Raw genomic sequence first — 22,395 nt, forward strand, 5'->3', positions numbered from 1 at the left:
TACAGCCGAGCTCCCAGGCCAGTACCAGCCCTACAGCCGAGCTCCCAGGCTAGTACCCGGCCCTACAGCCGAGCTCCCAGGCCGGTACCAGCCCTACAGCCGAGCTCCCAGGCCAGTACCAGCCCTGTGACTCTAAATATGACACTAACATGCCATCCTGGGGACAAATGAGAAATAAAGGTTCTGGTGGAATGGTCATGTGTTTGTGTGTCAAGATGACAAGGGGTCAATGGTGCTGACTAGCTTCATGTCAAATTGACATAAGCTAGAGTCATTTTGGAAGTCAAGTCAGAAAATGTTGCTCCCGAACTGTGGTGCATTTTCTTAATTGATGACTAATGCGGCCAGCTCACTGTGAGCTTTGCTACCCCTGGGCTGGGTGTCCTGGACGTGTAAGAACGCGGGTTGAGCAGGGCACGGGAGCGAGCTAAGAAGCAGCATCCCTCCACAACTTCGGCATCAACTCCCATCTCCAGATTCCTGCCCTAACTTCCTTCCATGATGGTCTGTGATGTGGAGCCCTGAGCTGAAGTAAACCCTTTCCTCTCCAAGTTGCTTTTGGTCATGGAATTTTATCGCAGCAGAAACTCTAAGACACACGGGAAGGAGTCCCACAAAGGAGACTGAAGATGGGTTTACAAGTAAAATACAAAATTCATAAAAACACAATCCATCACAAACAGGACTTGGAAAATTCATCAAATAATAGGCTCATAGCAGCTGGAAGGAAAAGGAACTCATGATAATAGAGTGCTCAGAGAAGACGTATGTAGGTTTCAGCCAGGTGTGGTTGCTTACAACTCTAATTCCAGAACTCAGCAAGCTGAGGCAGGAGGATTATCATGAATAAAAAACTAGCCTGGGGTACAGGGTAAGACCCTATCTAGGAAAAGGACAGAAGGGAAGGAGTGTAAGGAACTGATTCAACAGGAAAAGCACATGCAAGATGAGTCCTTGAGCAGTCTGCAAAGCAGAGACCCAGCAGGTACGAGGGGTTTGCGCTTGTAATCCCAGCGCTGGGAATCAGGACAAGTGGATCCCTAGGCTCTGCAGCCATCAAAGACTTTCCAAGGCTCTCCTCTGGCCTTTGTGCATGTGCATGCACACACACACACACACACACACACACACACACGGCATGCACATCCTTGTACATTTGTGCACGCACACCTTTGGACATTTGTGCATTGGCAAGTGAACATGCAAATCAAAGATGAAGTTTCAAATAATTAAAGCCCAAAAGGAAAAATAAACTATGAGAAAAGAATACAAGCAAAGGAAAGCTGGCAACCAATGCTTGTTTTGGCAGTACAAAATAATGGTACAGAAATCAGAAGTGGGTGCTGGAGAGATGGCTCAGCGGTTAAGAGCACCAGCTGCTCTTCCAGAGGTCCTGAGTTCAATTCCCAGCAAGTACATGGTGGCTCACAGCCATTTGTAATGAGATCTGGCGCCCTCCTCTGGCGTGTGGGCATACATGGAGGCAGAATGTTGTATACAAAATAAATAAATAAATAAATAAATATTTTAAAAAAATGTTCTTATCCACTGAATCATAAAAAAAAAAAAAACAAACAGAAATCAGAAGGGCCCCTGAGCAAGTACACCAGGCAAAGTCATAAAGCACTCCAAGTCTTTGGGAAGAGCAAGAGTGAGGCCTGGCAGTGGTGGCGCACACCTTTAATCCCAGCAGTTAGGAGGCAGAGGCAGGTGGAGCTCTATAAATTCAAGGCCAGCTTGGTCTACAGAGTGGTTCCAGGATAGCCAGGGTTACACATAGAAATTTTATCTTGAAAAACCAAAAACCAAAAGAAAAAAAGGAAGAGTGATTGAGAAGAAAGAGAGAGAAAGAGAGAGAGAGAGAGAGAAAGACTGATTTGGAAAAACCATCTATGACAGTAAAAATGCAGGGCCGCTGAGGTGACGTCAACAGATAAGGCACTTGTCACTAAGACTAAAGACCTCAGTTCATCCCTGGGACCCACATGGTAGGAGGCAAGACTTCTGCACGCTGACCTCTGACTTCTACACACAGGCTTCCTACCCACATATAATTAATCCCACATATAATTAATAATAATAATAATCCTTCAATAGATGGGTTAAACAGAGATTTAACAAAGTTAAATAGAGAATTAATAAACTAGGGAGCAGATTTGAGGAAATTACCCAGCAAAATATGCTTTTCTCAATTGGAAAAAAACATGGACATGGAAGACAACAAAATGCCCAGGAAGAAAGATGAGCCATATTCAGAGACAACTGAAAACAAGTCCAGAACAGTTACATGTGGAATTTGGGGTGGTAATGAAGATATCTAGATTCATTTTATGAAATTACAGAATAAAGAAGATTTTAGATACACTCTCATTATCAAATAAAAGTAAAATTTAAAGAGTAATTAAGTTTTACAAGGATAACGTGACAGCAAAAGAGGACAGAGATTTAGGTGGAATTCAGGAAGCTCAGGGGATGGCAACATCAGAACTGAGCTCTGAAGGACGAGGAGACAGGCTTACACGGGCATCGGGAACACTGCTCTAGGCAGGGGCGCGTACAGTAGCACACGGTGTTTCAGGACCAGAAAGAGGGTTGGTGTGGGTGGGTGCAGGGAATCTCGGGGAGAGCCCGGCCGAGGGCAGGGTTCCTACGCTTTGCACAACCCCTCCGGCGAGGCTCAGAGGAGTGTCGGAGCAGTTTCTCCCATAGGTTATGGAGATTTTAAAGACAACAATATTTTTGAAACTCTCACATTTACTTTTCAACTACACAGTATACAACAAAATAATTTTGTCTTCCATTCTTGAACCTAGGAATGTCCTCTAGAAACAGACTCACTGGCAACGAGGTCTCCTGATATAGGGACTGAAACCAAAGAACAAAGCTTCCTCAACAAGACAGATGTGAAACAAAAGAGTGCCAAATCCTGGCAACGCAGGACCTTCAGGGCCACCTCTCTAGGTCCTCAGAGAGCCATAGGTGCTTAAGAAAATTATTCTCAGTCAGTCGGTGGTGGCGCACACCTTTAATTCCAGCACTTGGGAAGTAGGGACAGGCAGATCTCTGTGAGTTCGAGGCCAGCCTGGTCTACAAGAGCTAGTTCCAGGACAGGATCCAAAAGAGAAACTCTGTCTCAAAAAACAAAAAAAAAAAAAAAAAAGGAAGGAAGGAAGGAAGAAAAGAGAGAAAGAAAACTATTTTCTAAACCTATAAAGACTTACCTTGTGTGATTTGAGGAGGAGGGGAAGAGGCAGTGAATTGAGACAGTCTTGCTCGATAGTCCTAGAACTCATTATGTAGACCAGGCTGGCCTTGAACTCACAGGAACCCACTTGCTCTCTAAATTGCTGGGATTAAAAATGTGCACCACCATGCCCTGCTACCTGTATCTTTAACAACCATGAAGTAAAGACCGTGTTATCGTCCCTAACATGAAGGATGCAATTTGAGGCTACACAAAGAGCTAAGAGAAGAGGGACACTCGGGGGACACTCTGAACAGGTAGAAGGAATAAGCAAGGGGATCCTGGCCTGCTGATTCTTCCATACCAGTCCACCTTCCTTTCTTCCACAGTGAGACAGTTACACACTAAGGCACTGCAGGAAGTTAGCCCAGTCTCAGCCTTGTGTGCGCACTGGAGAACAGGGCATGGACCTTTGAGCTGTTTGGCGGAATTCAGCATCTCCCCAAAGACCAAACAGCCTGAGCTACGCGAGAAGCTCCCCGAACAGAGGCAGTGAGTCCACCGAGAAGACTCGGTCTCACAGCTGCAGTCTGATGAGTGCTCTACCCTACGGTCTCTGTCCTGCTCTCTAGATACAAAGTCCCCTAGTGGGTAAACCAGTGACGCCTTTGTGTGGGCACCAGGGATCTCCCAGGTTCCCCTCAGGTATTGATTAATGCAGACTGAGGACCTCTGGGATCTGTGACTAAAAATTGTCCTTGTTTTTGGAGACAGGGTTTCTCTGTGTACTTGGAACTCACTTTGTAGACCAGGCTGGCCTCAAACTTAGAGACCTGCCTACCTCTACTTCCTGAATGCTGGGATTAAGGATATGGGCCACCACCACTTGGCTGAAATTTTTTCCACAACGTTCCCTGAAACAGGCATGGTGGCACAGGCAGGAGGGTGAGGAGTTCCAGGCCATCCTTAGCTACACAGCAAGTTAGAGGCCAGCCTGGGCTACATGAAATTGTCTTAAAACATACATACATACATACATATACATACACAAATATTTAAATATGAAAATAAGTGCCAGAGTCCGGCTCCAGCAGGGCTCCGATCCCAGAGGTGCTTGCTGAACTTCACACCGTCGTTTCAGGAAAAACGCCGCCATCAATTAACGGCCACTTTTGTACTTAAATCATTGAGCCAGTCTGCTCTCAATCTTGCCTCTGGCTAAACTATTGTATAATTCGAGTAGAAAGTCCTTTTTTCAATAAATGAGAAGCCAACCTGATTCACCCTCAGATCCTGCCACAGCCGAGTTGACATCTCTTTTGGGATGGCCTGACTGCTAAGAGCAGTTGTTGCTCTTGAAGAAGTCCTGGGTGTGATTTCCAGTACCCACACGGCAACTCACAGCTCTCTGTCCAGCTTCATTGGACAGAAGGTCCATATGTGACGCCCAAACACAAATGCAGGCAGAACACAAACACACAAAATTAAAAAACTAAATAAACTATAAAAAAGTAAGTAAAACACTCCTGGGTTATGCATGTCATATATATTCAAGTTTGAGACCGCTATCTTGGATGTACACTAAGCACCCACCAAACAGCCCACACTTTTCATAACAGATGAGGGCTAATGTTCTTTCTAGAATCCCAAACACGCCCAAAAGTTACCCACCAGAGCACATTAAATCATTTACCCTCTGTCCCATTCTGTAAAAAACACAATAAATCATAAATATGCATTTTAAAAATAAATGACACATTCATTCGGCACACTCCCACCTGGCCAATATTGCTACTGCTGAAGCCACATCATAACTGGGTCCTCATTAAACAGCCCCCAAACGGAGCAGCAAGCAGAGAGATTAAAATCCATTTCCTGTGTTGCTATTAGGAACCTGGACAACATCCTCACAAAGAGTCACCTGACCCTAGAGGAAAATCCCAGACTGAAAATCCGAAGCTGCAACACACCCCAAGGTTTTCTTAAAGTCTATTAGGTAAGGTTCCCCCCACCCCCTCTGGGGGTTCAGTCCTTATTACGCTGAAATAAATAGGCTGGAGGCAGGGCTGCTGGCAGTATGCAAGCAGGGCCGCAGGCAGCAGTTCATTGTCTAGTTTTGACCCCACAAGGTAACTTTACCTTTTCTTTTTAAATCATATATATTCATTTTATGTATAGGGTTGTTTTGCCTATGCATACACATGTGCGCCTAGAGTCTGCAGCAGTCAATGGAGGTTGTCTGATCCCCTGGAATTAGAGTTGTGAGCTGCCATGTGGGTGCTAGGAATAGAACCTGGGTCCTCTGGAAGAGCAACCAGTGCTCTTAATCGCTGAGCCATCTCTCCAGCCCGATCCAGCTTTTCACACAGCAGCCTGGGGACTTTACTGACTGAGCCACCTTCCCAGCCCCTATTTTTCATTTAAAGAAGGAAAGGAAAGAAGTTTTGGGGGTGGGGAGCACCAAGATTTTAAAGTAAAAAATACCCATACAAGAACAGAAACACAGGGGTTAGAGAGATGGTTCGGCAGGTAAGAGTGCTGGCTGCTCTTCCAGAAGGATCAGGGTTCAATTCCCAGCACCCTCATCATGTGGCTCACAATCACTAGAAACCCCAGTTTCATAGGAACCAATGCAGTACCTTCTGGTGGCCCCCACGGGCACCTGTACACAATCACAGACTTATACATATAAATAATAATAATGAAAGCAAATCGTAAAATATTTATTTTGGATTCAGGAGGCAGAGGCAGGTCGATCTCTGAGTTAAAGGCCAGACTGGACAGTCAAGGCTACATATACAGTGAGACCCCATATCAAAAAGTAAAATGAAACAAAACAAAAAATAAAAACAAACAAAAGTAAAACAAACAAAGTACTACCACCAACAATAAAAATCAACAAAAAAGTTAATGTTTCGATTTTTATTGCTGAAAAGATCCCTAAACATTCAAGATTGGGGCTGGGGATGTAGCTCGGTTGGTAAAGTGCTCGTTTAGCATGCATGAAGCCCTGGGCTCAGTCCTTAGCACAACACAAAGCCAGGCACAGGGACAAACATTCAGAATCCCAGGAGGCGCGGTATCTCAGGATCATCCCCTGTGAGTCTGAGGCTTGTCTGAGCTACCCTACCTCAAAAAGTGAGGGGACTGGGAAGACGACTCAGTCAGCAAAGCGTTAACAGCGCCAGCGTGAGGACCCGAGCTCAGTACTCAGAACCCACGTGAAAAGCTGGACACTGTGGCACACACTTGTGACCCCAGCACTAGGAAGGCAGAGACGGGAAGATCCTGAGACTTTCTGGCCAGTGAGCCTAATCAGTGAGCCCCCTCTGTCTCAAGAAACACAGTGGGCTAGTCCCAAGAAAGGATTTAAGGTTGGCCTCTGACCTCCTCCCCTACAGCCATCTGAGCATCCCCACCACACACGCAGAAAGGGTCAAGCAGTCAAGTTCATCTTGCCCCTTCACAAGTACAATCTAAATGAATACAATTCAGTGTGTGTGTGTGTGTGTGTGTGTGTGTGTGTGTGTGTACACGTATGCGAGGGCTAGAACCAGAGTCTCACCTGGGCATGACTACTGAGGCGCTCTCGCCTCTGTCACCCGTCACCCCTAAATGACTTGTGACTCAGAAAAGCCCCTGGTGTCATTTCTCCAAATGGTGACATGTATAACATAAAAATTCACACTTGTGTGGGGCACTCAAGCTCCTCAAACCTCTTAGTCAGCTTGCCCTTGTCACCTGTAAAAGGTCAAAAGTGCCACCAACTGAGAGACCCAACCCTGAGATCACCCAGTTCATCAGTGACTTTATAGAACCCTGAAAATGGCTCTTGGTCAAACAAAAAACCCCTCCCCCTTCCTCCTTCCCTTATTTTTATGTGCATGGGTGTCTTGCCTGCATGTATGTCTGTGCACCACATGCATGCCTGGTGCCTGTGGAGGCCAGAAGAGGGTGTTGAAGTCCCTGGAATTGAAGTTACTATGTGGGTGCTGGGAATCACACCCAGGTCATCTGAAAGAGTGGTCAGGGCTCTTAACCAAGGAGCCATCTCTCTCTGCTCTAAAATACCCATCTCTTTGCCTCAAAGGAAAAGGTGCCGTTTTCAGGGGCCCCTGAGCTACGAATGCTGTGACTTATTCTACGAGATCCACCACTCCAACCAGCACCACCACTCACAAGCCAAGCGTCATTCCTCATTTTAACTCTGACCCTCAATTTAGTACCATCTTTGTCCTCATTCCACAGCGGAGGCTCCTGTTTGAAGCTGAGACTCACCAGAGCTCAACTCAGGCAGCTGTCGGCTTTCAATCCAGGGCTGAAGATTTATGCGTCAAAAAGGTCAACATTGTTCAAGGTAACTGCTTACTCCTACAAAGAGTGACATTAAAAATGGCCTCTCCAAAATAGATATGAGATAAAAGAAAGAAAGAAAGAAAGAAAGAAAGAAAGAAAGAGAGAGAGAGAGAGAGAGAAAGAAAGAAAGAAAGAAAGAAAGAAAGAAAGAAAAAGGTTTGGGACACAGAGGCTGACTCCAGGATTGAAAAACTTAAAGAAACAAGGATTCTCTAAAGAGAATCTGCTTAGAGGCTAAGATAGCCTTGGATTTTTGTTAGTTTGCAGCCCTGGCTGCTCTGGAACTTGTAGACTAGGCTGGCCTTGAACTCACAGAGATCTGCCTGCCTCTGCCTCCCGAGTGCTGGGATTAGAAGTGTGTGCCACTACCGCCAGGCTAGCCTCAGATGGTTTAGGAAAGGGTACAGGATGGGTCCATTACGAATCAGTTTACAATGAACTTGAAGGGGTACATGGCTTGAGACACGGTCTATTCTTACAGCAACTACCGCCTGCCATGTAAGCTGCGACTTATCTGGGCAAGACTGAGATCTGGCCCTGCTGGGGGTTGATGTTCACATCACACACAGCAAGAGGTGAGATTTCAGGTCCAGAAGGGTTTGGTATTATATCCTTCCCACAGGCAGAAAATATCTATGAGATATGGTCCCTGCTGACTGAGGGGGCAATTAGATGTAAGATTCCAAGTCTTCGGGCAGGTCATAAACACAGGCTTCGGAAGCAAGGAAAAGTGCATTCGCCTTCCCTTTATTACATCAGCCATCCTAGGCACAATGATGCAGGCCTACAATCCCTGCACTGGAAGACTGTAGCAGGAAGGCTGTGAGTTCAAAGCCAGCCCTAGCTGCACAGCGAGCCCTCCTCTTTAAGGCCCATGACACCACTCCCTCAGAACAGCAGCAGACTGGTGTCAGGAGTCTACCCCAGGAATTTCCATGTCATTACCCAGGAGCCCAGAATCAGTCAACAGGATCTCGACATTGCTAAATGTCACGGGTGCCCACAGGGGTTTGTGTGGGTGTCCCACACATACAAAACTATTCCTGTTTTGTTGTTACTGTTGTTGCTTTTTGGGGGGGTTGTTTGTTGTTGTTATTTGTTTTCGAGACAGGGTTTCCCTGTGTTGCCCTGGCTGTCCTAGAACTTGTTTTGTAGACCAAGCTGGCCTCGAACTCAAGAGATCCACCTGCGTGCGCCACGGCCACACTAAAACTACCCCGTTTTAGAGTGCCGTTCTACATAAGTGACATAACTGTGCTCTGTCGGCTCATGGACCTGTTCTGTGAACTCCAGGGTAGGACTGAGGTCACCATCACAGGTGCGCCTACTCTACCAAAACCCATAAGGAAGTCCTGATCGGAGGACTGTGAAGCTAAGGCACTCCCCGACAGCACCCCCACCCAGATCCACACACACAGTTCCCACCCAGACCCCATACTCTTGGTTCCTCAGGCAACAGGCTGCAGAGAACCTCCCAGGGTTCAAAGCCCAGTGAGTTTATTTCCCAGATGGGTAAGAAATGAGTCGCTGGCTCCCTGATCACGACAGGTTTACAGGAACCCAGCACAATCTGGGCCTGGCCCAAAATTTCAGAACCTCTGTCAGGTGGCGGGGCGGCTGTGCATTCCATGTCTGCTGGAGCCTGCCCCAGTCTATCCCAGGCCTTCCTATTGTGCCATGGAGCCACGCTCAGGGGTAGGATGTCATGAGTGTTTGTGGTCGGTGGGTGGGCAGGATTTCCAAACCCTTGACTGAAAACCACACACACTAAGAAGTTAGGCACTGTCAGAAACCAAGACTGGGCCCTTGCGTCACAGTTCAGTGGGAGCTCCTGAAATCAAGTGTTGAGCAAAAGAGCCAAACAATAATAAACAGAAAGTCAGCGGGAAGCAGAGCCTGAGCTGGAACACAGTCTAGTAAACCCTCTGCACTTCCAGGAAAGGAAGCCAGTGCGCCACACTCCAGCCACCGCAGAGCAAACGGCCTTTCAGGAGTCGATGTGGCTCGTGGGATAGTCCTCTCTCGCAGTTGAACGAATGACTTAGAATTAAGTCACTGACCAGGATTTATCTTTTAATTCTTAAATATGTTTTTATTCACTGCGCAGAGCTCCTGTAATGGACACAGAGAATTGCAAAGGCTACATAGTTCTTACTCTTACGTATTTGTAAGTACAATATGTAATACATTTCAATATATTAATATATACATTAATCTATAATGCAATGCGTATTGTAGAAGAGAACACTGATTAAAGAAATACAAAAATATGGCATTATTTCTTTACTTTCTTTCTTTCTTTTGAGATATTGTCATATAGCCCAGGCTGGCTTTTAGTTTACTACATAGCCAAGGTTAATTTCCAACTTCCCATTCTCCTGCCCCAGTCTTCTGGGATCACGTGCCCAGCAGCCACCTTGAAGGACTGATTCCCAGCAACAGAAGGTACCCTCCCCCCACCTGTGAGGCCCAGAGTTCGAATTCTGCCAAAAAAGCCATGGCTACTGAGGACACAAATGAAGGCAGGTCAACATCCAGGGTTCTTTCAGTCCACTTACAGATTGGCAGCAAACAGCAAGAGGTGTAGGGGCGGAGAATTAAAACCAGTGAAGTCTGCTAAGAGATGAGAAGAAATTTTTGGAAGACAAGGAATTTTACATTTTTAAAATATAACCAAATTAGGTTTCTAAAATAGCCAAATTACTGTTTTCATGGACTAAAATTGACCTCTTCAAGGAAAAAGGGGGTGGTTCAAACTCAAGAGCAATCACTGGAGGAAGGGACTGCTGCCTCTGACTCCGCCCAGGGGAAAAGTCACCAGATAGGGTCCTTGTCCACTAGGTCCTGTCCTGATGTCACAGAACAAGCCACGCTCCTTGAGAAACGTGGCCTCTTTCTGCAGAGATGGCTTCAAACATAAACGTAGGCAGGCTCAGGAAAATAGGCCTTTCTCACATCTCATGGAGGGACAAAGCCAGGGTGTTCCCCTGGCTGAGGCAAGATTCTTACAATCACTCCGGATAAGGTTCCTGGCTCAGTCTCTGACAGCACAAGCACCCACGTTATATACGGCCAGTCCCCTTCCCAGCTAGATCTCGCTGAATTTTCCCTGAACCTGGCCAGGCTCAGAGGGGTCAGGGTGACTAGGAACAGAGCCTGGGCCTCCGCAGAGCAGGGCAGAGCACAAGGGCACGAGTCACTAATACTAATCCAGACATAAACCGGAACGCAGACCTCTGGATTTCCAGTCTCCCAGCAAAATAGAGACAAGATCGGTCACATGTGGGTGGTGATCCTGAGGTCAAACAAATGTTGACTAATATTCAGCCATCCCAAAGCCGCAGGGGGACAATCTACCCCTCCCTCCCAGTCAGAGCTCTCACCCTGCAGACTGGCCTGGGAGTCATCACAGCCTCAGCAGAGTTTGTGTCACCCTCAGGTCACTTCGGTTTGCTTCGTTTTGATGACGCCAGGCACCAAAGCCAGGCAGGTGTGGGGCAATCGCTCTAAGCTTTCACCAAGCTATCACCGGGAGGCAGCTCCTCAGCCCCTCGGGCTGCTCACTCACTTCCACACCCAGAGAGTACCTAGGTCAGCACTCTGCCTGTCTGGTCCACACAGCATGGGACCGAGAAGGGCATGAAGATGGCAGTCACTCAACAATGCAAACAGCGGCTGGGTACAGTGATGGGCTCCCATATAGTCCTGCTACAAAAAAGGCCAAGACGGGAGGATGAAGGGCTCAAGACAATAAAGCAAGACACCACCCCCATCTCAACTGTTCAAAAAGGTTACAAATAGTCCCTTAGGCCAGGGGTTGGTCTCTTGTCATGACAAAGATTCTTCTGGGCAAAGAGTCCAAGAAGGTCTGAAGGCCTCTTTTCAGTTCTACTGGACACTATCTATATCCTGTGTTAGAGGACACACACACACACACATACACACACACACATACCATGATATGGACAATTTGAGGCACAGTGGCCTTTCCCACAGAAGTAAAGCAGCATTTGCTGAGGCTGTGAACCTCTTAGGGACCAGGAGAGCACTTATAGCTCTTTGTGTGTCTATAACGTGCTTGGAACTGTATCTGCACACGCTCCTCAGATGGACTGCTGATCCCAAGGGTCTCCCAAGCCATCGCCTGGTACCTTAACCGTGAACTAGCGCTCACTCCTACCTGCAGGCCGAGTGCCTGCTGCTGCAATACTGTTCTCCAATAATCGGCACTCTGACTTCCCGAAGACACGCTAGATTTTCTCTCCCAGAAAACCCGTTTTCTGATCTCAAGAGACAATAAAGAGACAGTGTGGCTGTGCGCCATGTCTAAAATCTGGTACATGGCAGCATATCCAGGAAGTTTCTACACCCCAGCTCCTCTAAACACTGTACGACTGTTCTCTGGTCAATACTGCAGCTTCTAGTGGGCCATCTTCACTATCCCTTGCATGAAAGAATTCATATATCCTGTGGCTCCCTTGTCCCTTGTTCTTCACAGACACTGAAGTCATATCATTCTCTCTCTCTCTCTCTCTCTCTCTCTCTCTCTCTCTCACCCCCATACTTATTTACCTACTCTATCTATCTATCTATCTATCTATCTATCTATCTATCTATCTATCTATCTATCTATCTATCTATCTTTCTATCTGATGTGGGATTCCCCTCTGTATTCTGTGAATACCACTGGTTAATAAAGGAACTGTCTTGAGCCCATGATAGGGTAGAATAGAACTAGGCGGGGAAGACTAAACTGAATGCCGGGAGAAAAGAGGCAGGGTCAGAGAGAAGCCATGAAGCCCCGCCTGAGGCAGACACCAAACCTTGCCCATTAAGCCACAGCCACATGGCGATATACAGATTAATAAAAACAGGTTAAGATGTTAAGAGTTAGCCAATAAGAAGCTAGAGCTAACGGGCCAAGCAGTGATTTAATGAATACAGTTTCTGTACAGTTATTCTTTGGCTGAGCAGCCAGGAGCTAACAAGTGGCTTTCGTACTACATCTATCTATCTATCTGACTGTCTGTCTGTCTGTCTGTCTGTCTATCTATCTATCTATCTATCTATCTAATCTATTCACCCACCCACCTAACCATCTAGATGAAAGACCCTACTGGGTCCCTCTTACTCTATGAAAAATAGATGCCTGTAAGCCTAGGGGTTGTGCTGCAACAGGTAATCTCAATCCCAGGATTCACAGAGGTAAGGCAATTTCTCTTCTCATCTGCAGGAACAAGCAAAGATCTCAACTGATCAGTCTGGAAAGCGATTCATCCATCGTTGAGGCTCAGACCCGAGACTATCTCAGGAACGCCTACCATGTCCACTCAACTGGCCTGATTCAACAGTACCCCTGGGCATTCTGTTACAGTCCCAGCACACTGTCTTGTCACTAAACCCTAGGCCAGAATCTCTCGGGTATAGCCAGAAACACCTGGGACAACTTAATAGCAATACTATTCCTGGGTCCCACAGGAATCTACAAAATCTACATTTGAGCCAGTATTACTTCAGGGGGCTTTCATAACATATGGCATATAACAAACAACTGTCCCAGGTATAAGGTCCCTGGAAGAGAGGACCTTATATCTTCAGATCTTTGCACCAGGCTACTGTCAGTAAACAGGAGCTCAGCAGACAGGAAGCACCTGCCGCCAAAGACTGACAGCACAGGGTCCCAACACAGGACAGTCAGGTAAAGAAATGCTAGAAATAACAAGACTACATAAGCTACAAATCCTTCTGCATGCAGGGCTGAGAGTGGGAAGGGCCGTTCAGAAGCCAGTCTGGAAAACTGGTGCTGGGCATTCAGGGTGCTTGGAGGGTTTTAATTCAATGTTCGCCACCATCTCATTCTCTCGGCTGAGCTGGGGTTCTGGGACACAGGCCTTCTTCAACTTCTGGCCACCCCCATATATAAGATGAAAATATCTTGGTAAAGTAAGAAACGGCCATCAGGTGGGGGTGGAGCACACCTTTAATCCCAGTTCTTGGGAGGCAGAGTCAGGCAGATCTCTGTGTGAGTTCAAGGCCAGCCTGGTATACAAAGCAAGTTCCAGGTCAGGTAAAGCTACAGAGAGAACAATCACCCCTCACTAAAAATAAAAAATAAAAAAGAAAGAAAGAAAGAAAGAAAAGAAAAGAAAAGAAAAGAAAAGAAAAGAAAAGAAAAGAAAAGACGATTTCTCAAGTCTAAGTCAGCACAACGGTGCTGAATGACAGAAACACATGTTCACTGAACTCATTCAACTTCTGCAAAGGGACCTGCAGCTTCTTGCTCCTGTACCACAGCAGTCACGTGTCCTTTAATAATGAGTGAGCAGGGCTAGAAAGATGGCTCAGCAGTTAAGGCTATGCACTGCTTTTATAAAGGACCTGAATTTGATTGCTAGCAACCATCATGGGTGGCTAAAACCACCTGTACCTCCACCTCCAGGATGCAACGTCTCCAGCCTGTGGGAGCAACTGCACTCACACGTACATGTGTGCACATAACCTCGCACACGCAGACACGCATGCACAACCAGAGTTCAGTGCTTACTGAATGCCAGTCAAGGTACTAGTGTTTTATACACATTCTTTTGTGAAACCCTCTTTAAGAAAATATTATTATTTGCATCTCAAAGATGGGTTCACAGTCATGGAGGAGTGAGCGCAAACCTCCTTGCCTTTCCAGTCCTGTTTTTTCTACTGTACTCCAGTTGCTAGGGGAAGGGGATTTTCATCCAATCATTTTCTAGAACTGCTGGAAGCTGATGTTTCATCAGGTGCCCTCCAGAATTTACCATGCGTGCAGGCTAAAGGCAACTTTTCTTAGGAAGAGGAGAAAGTGCTCACAACAAGACTGTCATTGCACCAACTGCATCAGAGGACAACAATGGAGCTGTCATTGCACCAACTGCATCAGAGGACGACAGTGGGTCCGTCACCGCACCAACTGCATCAGAGGACAACACTGGGGCTGTCACTGCACCAACTGCATCAGAGGACAACACTGGGGCTGTCACTACACCAACTGTATCAGAGGACACTGGGGCTGTCACTGCACCAACTGCATCAGAGGACAACAGTGGGGCTGTCACTGCACCAACTGTACCAGAGGACGACAGTGGGTCCGTCACCGCACCAACTGTACCAGAGGACAACACTGGGGCTGTCACTGCACCAACTGCATCAGAGGTCTGCTCTGTAGCTCAATGAGGATGGTAACACAATGTTTCCAGTACTTTCCCCACCCGCTCTATTTTATTGGTCTTCGTATCACATATCTTGATCCCATTCATTGCCTGTCCCTTCACATCCATCCTAAACCTCTGCATCCCCCCCCCACCGAATAAAACAAAATTGAAGAGAAAAAAGGAAAGTAAGATGTGAAAAAAATTATAAAAGGGAAGCAATTACAAATCTCTTCATGGAAGCTGCAGTGTGACTCAACAAGTCACGCCGTATACTCCTTTGCCCATACATCTCTACCTGCAAGTGTTCACTGCAAAAGAGTTACTGGTCTGGTTCAACTCCTCCCCCCCCCCCCCCCGCAGTCTTGTTTGATGCTGGGTCCCCACTAGGACTCTTCCTGGACCTCCTGCTGCCGTCCTGTGCCCACAACCACCTTTAAAGAACTCCGGGCAACCCCTAAAGATCCACTTACCTTGCCCTCAAGGCTCCCCTCTGGACCTGGGGCCTGAGCTCACCAGTGGCTTCGCTTCCCCAGGGACAAGTTGTAGACAGTGTGTGTGCCTGTCCCCTCTGGCAGCCCTGCGGCTGGGTACAGTCACACATTCCGATACAGACAAGCCTCTCAGACCAAGGAGGGGGTGTGGGTGTCCGGCTCTCCAGAGCCCTGGAACAAATACTTGGAGCAGTATCTATGCTGGGGACAGCAGCTGGTCCCTTGTTACTGTTTTCTCATTCCACATTCACCAGCAGGAATTGAGTGCCCCCCGCCCCCCCCCCACTTCAAACAGTGGCCCACAAAGTAATCAAGCCTCTGCCACAGGAGTCTGTTTGCCTTGTAAATCAGCCAGCAAGGCCAAAACAAACAGTTTCCACCCCACCCCTGAAGTGTCCAGGATGTCCCTCAGTCACAGGGCCACCCAATGAAGGGAGGCTCAGAGCCTCTGCTCACCCCTCCCCCAGTCCCTTCAGAACCGGTGGACCGGGAAGAAGTCTCTCCAACCTCACCAAATCAAAATGGAGAAGGAAGAAAGGGGGGTGAGCAAGAGCCCCACTTTCCCTCACCCTTCACCGGTTTCCTCTCCAAGCAGCACATGCAGCTTCACGGCTACAGCCCTAGGGTCACCCCGGGGACACTGGGGTGAAGAACATGATGGCTCTGGAGGCTGTGAGCAACCAGCAAGAAGGCTGTGTGAAAGCTGGCCTGTCAGGACTGAGATCCTTTCTAAATGCCCCCTAATCAACACAGCAGGGCAACAATGGCTCCCACCCACCCTCCCTCCCGTCCCCAGCCAAATCAGTGATCCATGTAGAACCAGTCAATTACCTGTCTAAGCCCCAAAAGGAAAGGCATCCTGTAAGAGCATCGTCCACACTACCGTTAGCAACAAAGGGCTCTCCAAAGTTAAGGTCTTGGAGTAAGCATGGCCTGTGGTGGTTCAGTGCTCTCAGAGCAAAGAAGAGACAGTAAACAGAGTTCTGGGACCCAGCAGGCTGCCTGCTCTCCCAACCCCCCAACCCCCGCCTGGCCCCAACCCACCCCCACCTTCTCGTGACATATCTCAGACGCAGCACAGCCCAGGCGTCTGCCAAGGGGGAAATGACATCAGTTCAGGCACAGTGGAGAAACTTCAGACAGCTGCCGAGGATGTGCAGTAAACCCGTGATGCCAAGACCAACCTAGAGCGGGGGCCTGCTAGCTCCCCCGCTCTGACCCAGCTCCCGGCTGGCAGATAAACCAAGTCTGGGAAACTCGAGAGAACTGCACTTCTCTGCATAAGGACTCGGTCCCAGGGTGTTGTTTCTCCTCAGGAAAGAAATTCAAGCCTGGTTACTGTCCTTCTGCAGAAACTGTTCCACCCCGCCCCAATCTTCTGGGGTGGCGCTCAATAAACAAGAGCACAGTTCACGGCTGTCCCCACCCTCTCTGGGAAGGGGCAAGCGCAGGGGGGCCTCGAGGGGCATCTCTCCCTGCTTAGGTGGTAAACCTGGCTGCTGCCTTGGGCCCCCCACTATAAGGGGAGTTTATATTTCATAAACAAACTGGGCACATCCAGGTGCCAAAATCTTTTCTCACTCGTCCTACAAAGGGTACAACAAGTCCCGCCACACCCTCCAGGCTGTCAATAACGAACATCAGCTATATTTAAACCAACTCTTGGTTCAGAAAAGCTCGCTCCCTCAGATTTGCTGGGCTTCCTTTTCGGAGAAGACCAGCCGGCTTTGCCCAGGAAACAAAGACGCTGGGGTCAGCGTCCTGATCTGACCTTTCCTGGTGGGTGAGGCGAGCCAACTCTCATCCTGAACAGCAAGCAGCGCGTGGGAGCGTTCCCCAGACCTGAGTCCTACACCAGAACCATCGCTAGCACAAGGTCCGGATTCGGGTGTGGGCTTGCAGAAGTGACTCTACTGGGTGTGATCTGAGCCTGAACGCAGGACCTCCCTAGATAAGGGCTCTCCTACTGTGCTACGCCACACCCCCAGCTCAGAAATGACTTACACAGTTTTCAAAGGGAACTTTGAAGTTCAAAGTCAATTTTTAGTAGCCTAGACTGCAGATCAATTGTATGTCCCTCAACTCAAGAGTCCACATAGTTCTTGTCGAAGCTTCTGCTATTGTTTTCCCTCAGCGATATACTCATATAAACCAAGATGTCCACAAATTACCATCTCGAACTCCCACCTAGGACAAGAAATTAGCAACACACAGCACCAAGCACAGTGCGGGCCACGCATGTACCTGATCATTAGACTCCAGCCAGTCACACAGTGTGCTTGCTGCAGGTCATGGCTGACGGTCAAGGACACAAAGACATTTCTGACGGGAAAATGAATAAGACAAGCAGGCTGAGCCATTACATGAGGCTCACGTAAGAACAAATCCCAAACTCACTGCTATAAGAAAAGAAGAAGAAAAGGCAATGTACAGAGTGAGGGCCTCTATGGTTGTCTGGAGCCCAGAGAGCCACTTTGGGGCAAACACTGTATTCTCCAAGATACATAGTCTGTTCCATGTTCTCACACACAGGCTGTTCCATGTTCTCACACACAGGCTGTTCCATGTTCTCACACACAGGCTGTTCCATGTTCTCACACACAGGCTGTCACACACAGGCTAAACTGCCAGACAGATGAGAGTGGACAGCAAGGCTCAGTCCACAAGTCACTGAAGACCAGTGAGACAGTTTTCAACCCCTTCCCCTCATCTCCTGTTTCCCGGCAACCACTGGGAACCAGAAAACATGTGAGACACAATTTCACTTTGGCAAGCCAACTGCGGAATTATGTCTCGAGTCTCTCTAGCCTGTACTGACCTAACAAGACAGACAGGCACCTAGGGTTCTCAGGAAAGGGTGCCACAATGTGAATGTCCCCGTTTATCGATCCCACACCCACTAACTACCCACAGTGTGCCAGGTACTGTTCTCAGTGCCAGGAATACGGCCATTAAATAACTCCCACACCGCTCTTTGACGGGTTACAGAATTACTCTGTATTTCTTTTTGTTTGATGGGAGTGAGGGATTGAGACAGGTATCAAGTAACCCAAGCTGGCTTTGAACTCACTATTGAGTCAAGGATATCCTGATCCTCTGCCTCTCCCTCCAAGTGCTGCGATTACAGGCTTGAGCCATCAATTCCTGGTCACATTTTCTGCCTCTCGACCCCCACTTTAGAGACAGGGTCTCATAGGGCCCATACTGGCCACAAACTCACTCACCTCTGATGGTCCTGCCTCCCTCTTCCTGGTTCTAGAATTAAGAGTCAGGGCTGGAGAGATGGCTCAGTGGTTAAGATCACTGACTGCTCTTCCAGAGGACCTATGTTCAATTCCCAGTACCCACATGGCAGCTCACAACTGTCTGTAATTTCTGTTCCGGGTTCCAGGGTGGTGTGGGAGAATTGTCTGTATTCTGTCAATCATATTTTAATAAAACACTGATTGGCCAGGCAGGCAGTATAGGCGGGAAAGCCAGACAGGAAGTAGGGGTGGAGCAAAGAGACTGGGAGTTTTCTGGGACACAGAAGCTCTCTCAGCCACTCCTGTGCAGACCACCGAAGAGGCAACATGTAAGCTATCACACTGAGAAAGGTACTGAGCCCATGTGGCTAACATAGATAAGGATAATGGGGTAATATATGGTATAAGAGTTAACAAGAAGCCTGACCTAATGGGCCAATCAGTTTATAACCTTATGGAGTCCTGTGTGTGATTTTCTTTGTTGATTGCCGGCTGTTGGGGTACTGGGCTGGACAGAAACCCCAACAAGCCGGCCCTCATACTACATATGGCGGTACACACCTTTAATCCCAATGCCCGGAAGGTAGAAGCATATTGACCTCTGTGACTTCAAGGGGTAGAGGTAGATTGACCTCTGTGACTTCAAGGTGTGGTAGCACACACCTTTAATCCCAATGCCTGGGAGGCAGAGACAGATCTCTGTGAATTCAAGGTGTGGTAGCATACACCTTTAATCCCAGCACTGGGGAGGCAGAGACAGGAGGATCTCTGTGAGTTCAAAGACAGCCTGGTCTACAGTGTTATTCCAGGACAAAGATATACAAAGATCCTGTCTCAAAAAGTAAAAGTAAAAATAAAAGAAATAGAGGTTAAAATAAAGCCACATAAAGATGGAAAATGCACAGAGAATCTTCATACTGTATGCTATTATGCTCTCTTTAAATCGTTTGATTGCTGAGGAAGGAACAACAACTGCTAAAAGACTTGTGTTTATAAATGCTACAGAATTAATCCAAGATAGACATTTTGAAAATACCTTGGCTTCAAAACTGAAGTCAAAAGGTTTGTTACTTTGGAGAAGAGATTTTGCTTGTGTTTCCACAGAAAATGAGAGCCTCTGGATTTATTCAGAGTTAAGAAAATTCATCTTTGGCCAAGGGAGACCACCTGAGCAATCTCTGGTAGGAACAGATGGCCCAGATGTCTGAGTTCTACATACAGAACGGATTCAAGGCGCTGCCTGAGATGATCAGGTCTCACAGGATACTCCAGTCAGGACTTGATTATAACTCTAAATTTTCTTTAGGTCCCCATAAGATCATCAGCGCCCCCAACCAGCAGGAAGTAGCCTGAAATACTACGCCCACATTCCCAACAAATGGACTATGGGTATTTTCTTTTGTTTAAAAAAAAAAAGAGGGAAATGGTGTGGGAGAATTGTCTGTATTCTGTCAATCATATTTTAATAAAACACTGATTGGCCAGGCAGGCAGTATAGGCGGGAAAGCCAGACAGGAAGTAGGGGTGGAGCAAAGAGACTGGGAGTTTTCTGGGACACAGAAGCTCTCTCAGCCACTCCTGTGCAGACCACCGAAGAGGCAACATGTAAGCTATCACACTGAGAAAGGTACTGAGCCCATGTGGCTAACATAGATAAGGATAATGGGGTAATATATGGTATAAGAGTTAACAAGAAGCCTGACCTAATGGGCCAATCAGTTTATAACCTTATGGAGTCCTGTGTGTGATTTTCTTTGTTGCTTGCCGGCTGTTGGGGTACTGGGCTGGACAGAAACCCCAACAAGCCGGCCCTCATACTACACCAGGGAACCTGACACCCATAGCAAAACACCAGTGCTCATATATATAATAAGGAAGGAAGGAAGGAAGGAAGGAAGGAAGGAGAGAAAAAAAGAAAAGAAAGAAGAAAGAGAAGAATGTACCACCACACCTGGATAATATGGTGGTGCGGACAGAACCCAAGACTTCGTGTACGCTAGGCAAGCTCTCTACCAATTGAGCTACACACCCGACCCCTGCGTTTCTAAACCATATCCATCAATGGTGACTCGGGAAGAAGTCAAAACTACATCAATGTTGTATCACAGGCTGATTTCCTCCACACAAACCACCCCTCTGTGGCCGCTACTCCAGACAGGGCTTCTAATCAGTGGCTGTCTGGGCTCATCTTTGTGCAAGATTATACGTTTCTGAGCACAAGGCAACATTTTACCCACAGCGTCATCGCGAGACCAGCAGCAAAGGCTCTGAGGAAAGTGCTGACGATCCTTCACACTAACCTACTTCTCGCCTCAGCCCGCGGTGACTAAGCTTCCCTAAGCAATGAGATCCGGGGGTGAAGACAGAAAAGGGGAGCTAGCTAATTCAGGCAGTCTCAGGAAGGTGAGCTCACTTTAAGCCAGGCCCTGGAAATATCATCACAACCTAGTGACAAATATCACCGCCACAACCCAGTCAGCTTTGGGATTTAAGAAGCGAGAGGGCCGCTGCTGCCAGCTTGGAGGTGGAGCTGGAAGATTCATCCCAAGTGATCCAGGCTCAGACTCCATGAGCTAAAAATAAAGGCCTCCTTCAAGTAATCTTCGTCATCTTCCTGTCAATGCAGAATTAAATTAAACGCCGAATTTACCAACTTAAAAAAGGAAGTCACACTAACCTAGAATTAAGCAGGATTACGTTGTCAGAATGCTGTAAGCTAGCCACTGCTCACCACCCTGGAGCCATGTGTGGGGCAGCCTTCTGTTGACTCTACCCTCTCTCCCCAGAGAACCCTCCACAACAGCACTGCCAACAACGCTACCCTCTGGGTTCCGGTTAGCGTCCTATTTTAAAATACACTGCAGCACATGCATATTCTCGGCTTCACTCTTTCATGTCGTCCACCTGAGGCTTTCGACAGTGTTTCCAAAGCAACCTGTACATCTGTAACTTTTCACTCAAGTTATTTGTTCAATCCTAACCACGAGCCAAACACTGAAACTCTACCTCGGCAACACCTTAACTCCCCAAGCCCACGATGACTACCTCTCTGCGGTGGCAGAAGCTGGAATGGGTAGCATTCAGCTGGCTGAGGGAGGGCATGATTTCAGCGAAGGAAGGCTCTGGTTCCAAGGGTTCCTTATGACACAAGAGCCAAGAGACCAGAAGACCAGAGTTACCAAGGGCGGGGGAGACTCCAATCAGCAGATGTGGGGCTCGGTGGCTGCCACGCGGATATGTGCACAGATCGCCTGGCGGTACCGCCGATTCCCTTTGTGGATCACACTGGAGCTGATGGCGGTGAATGCCATGGACTGAGAATGATTCCTAAGAGTCTCGTTTATTCTCAGTATATCAGAGCCCATACAGGGACGGAGCTGGAGACATTCCTGGGCCTTGGTCTCCACATTACGGAACTGTCCCTGTTCCCAGGTCATGTGACCCACTGAGGTTAGACAGGAGAGCTGAGGGCTGGGGGTATCAACTTTACAGTCAAGGAATGTAAAGCAAGAATGGTGTTGTCAGAACAGGACACCTGCAGGTGCTCTGCAGACCCAAGGCAGCCTCATTTCCAGGAGCATGGGCAGCAAAGACCATCGAAAACCATAGGTGGCTGGAGAGTTGGCCCAGTGGTTAAGAGCAGTGGCTTCTCTCCCAGAGGACCCATGTTCAATTCCCAGCAGCCACAACAAGCAGTATACAACTGTCTGAAACTCCAGCTCCAGGGTATCTGGTGCCTCTGAGAAGACTACACTCATACACACTCCCACATACATAAAATTCAAAATAAAATTAAAACTTTGAAATGGGCATGGAAAAGTTGGAATACTTAAAATATGTGCCTCAATAAAAGTTAAGGGGGCAAATGCGATAAAACCATGTACTGACGGAATGATCCTGAAGCAATTATCGTGGGGAATGCCATGGGTCAGATCCCA

At 47.7% G+C, this 22,395-nt stretch overlaps 1 protein-coding gene across 10 annotated transcripts in view; it reads right to left on the reverse strand.

The window, feature by feature from the left end:
- Wbp1l (WW domain binding protein 1 like) overlaps window positions 1-22,395 on the reverse strand; it is a 61,626-nt gene that overhangs the window by 23,069 nt on the left and 16,162 nt on the right. Inside the window, exon 1 of one of the 10 annotated variants that reach the window (XM_048439030.3) lies at window positions 16,984-17,124. The exons of 3 other annotated variants lie outside the window; for them this stretch is intronic. In XM_048439030.3, coding sequence (XP_048294987.1) covers window positions 16,984-17,016 — 33 coding nt within the window. In that variant the 5' untranslated portion in view covers window positions 17,017-17,124. Of the gene's footprint in view, window positions 1-4,459; window positions 4,514-15,191; window positions 15,429-16,043; window positions 16,195-16,262; window positions 16,497-16,983; window positions 17,125-22,395 lie in introns of those variants that run through there. 6 more of the 10 variants (XM_048439033.3, XM_085694055.2, XM_048439031.3 and 3 more) reach the window with 6 other exon arrangements.

The sequence above is a fragment of the Myodes glareolus genome, chromosome 7, assembly GCF_982192425.1.
Source record: "Myodes glareolus chromosome 7, mMyoGla1.1, whole genome shotgun sequence".
In the NCBI taxonomy this organism is placed as follows: domain Eukaryota; kingdom Metazoa; phylum Chordata; class Mammalia; order Rodentia; family Cricetidae; genus Myodes; species Myodes glareolus.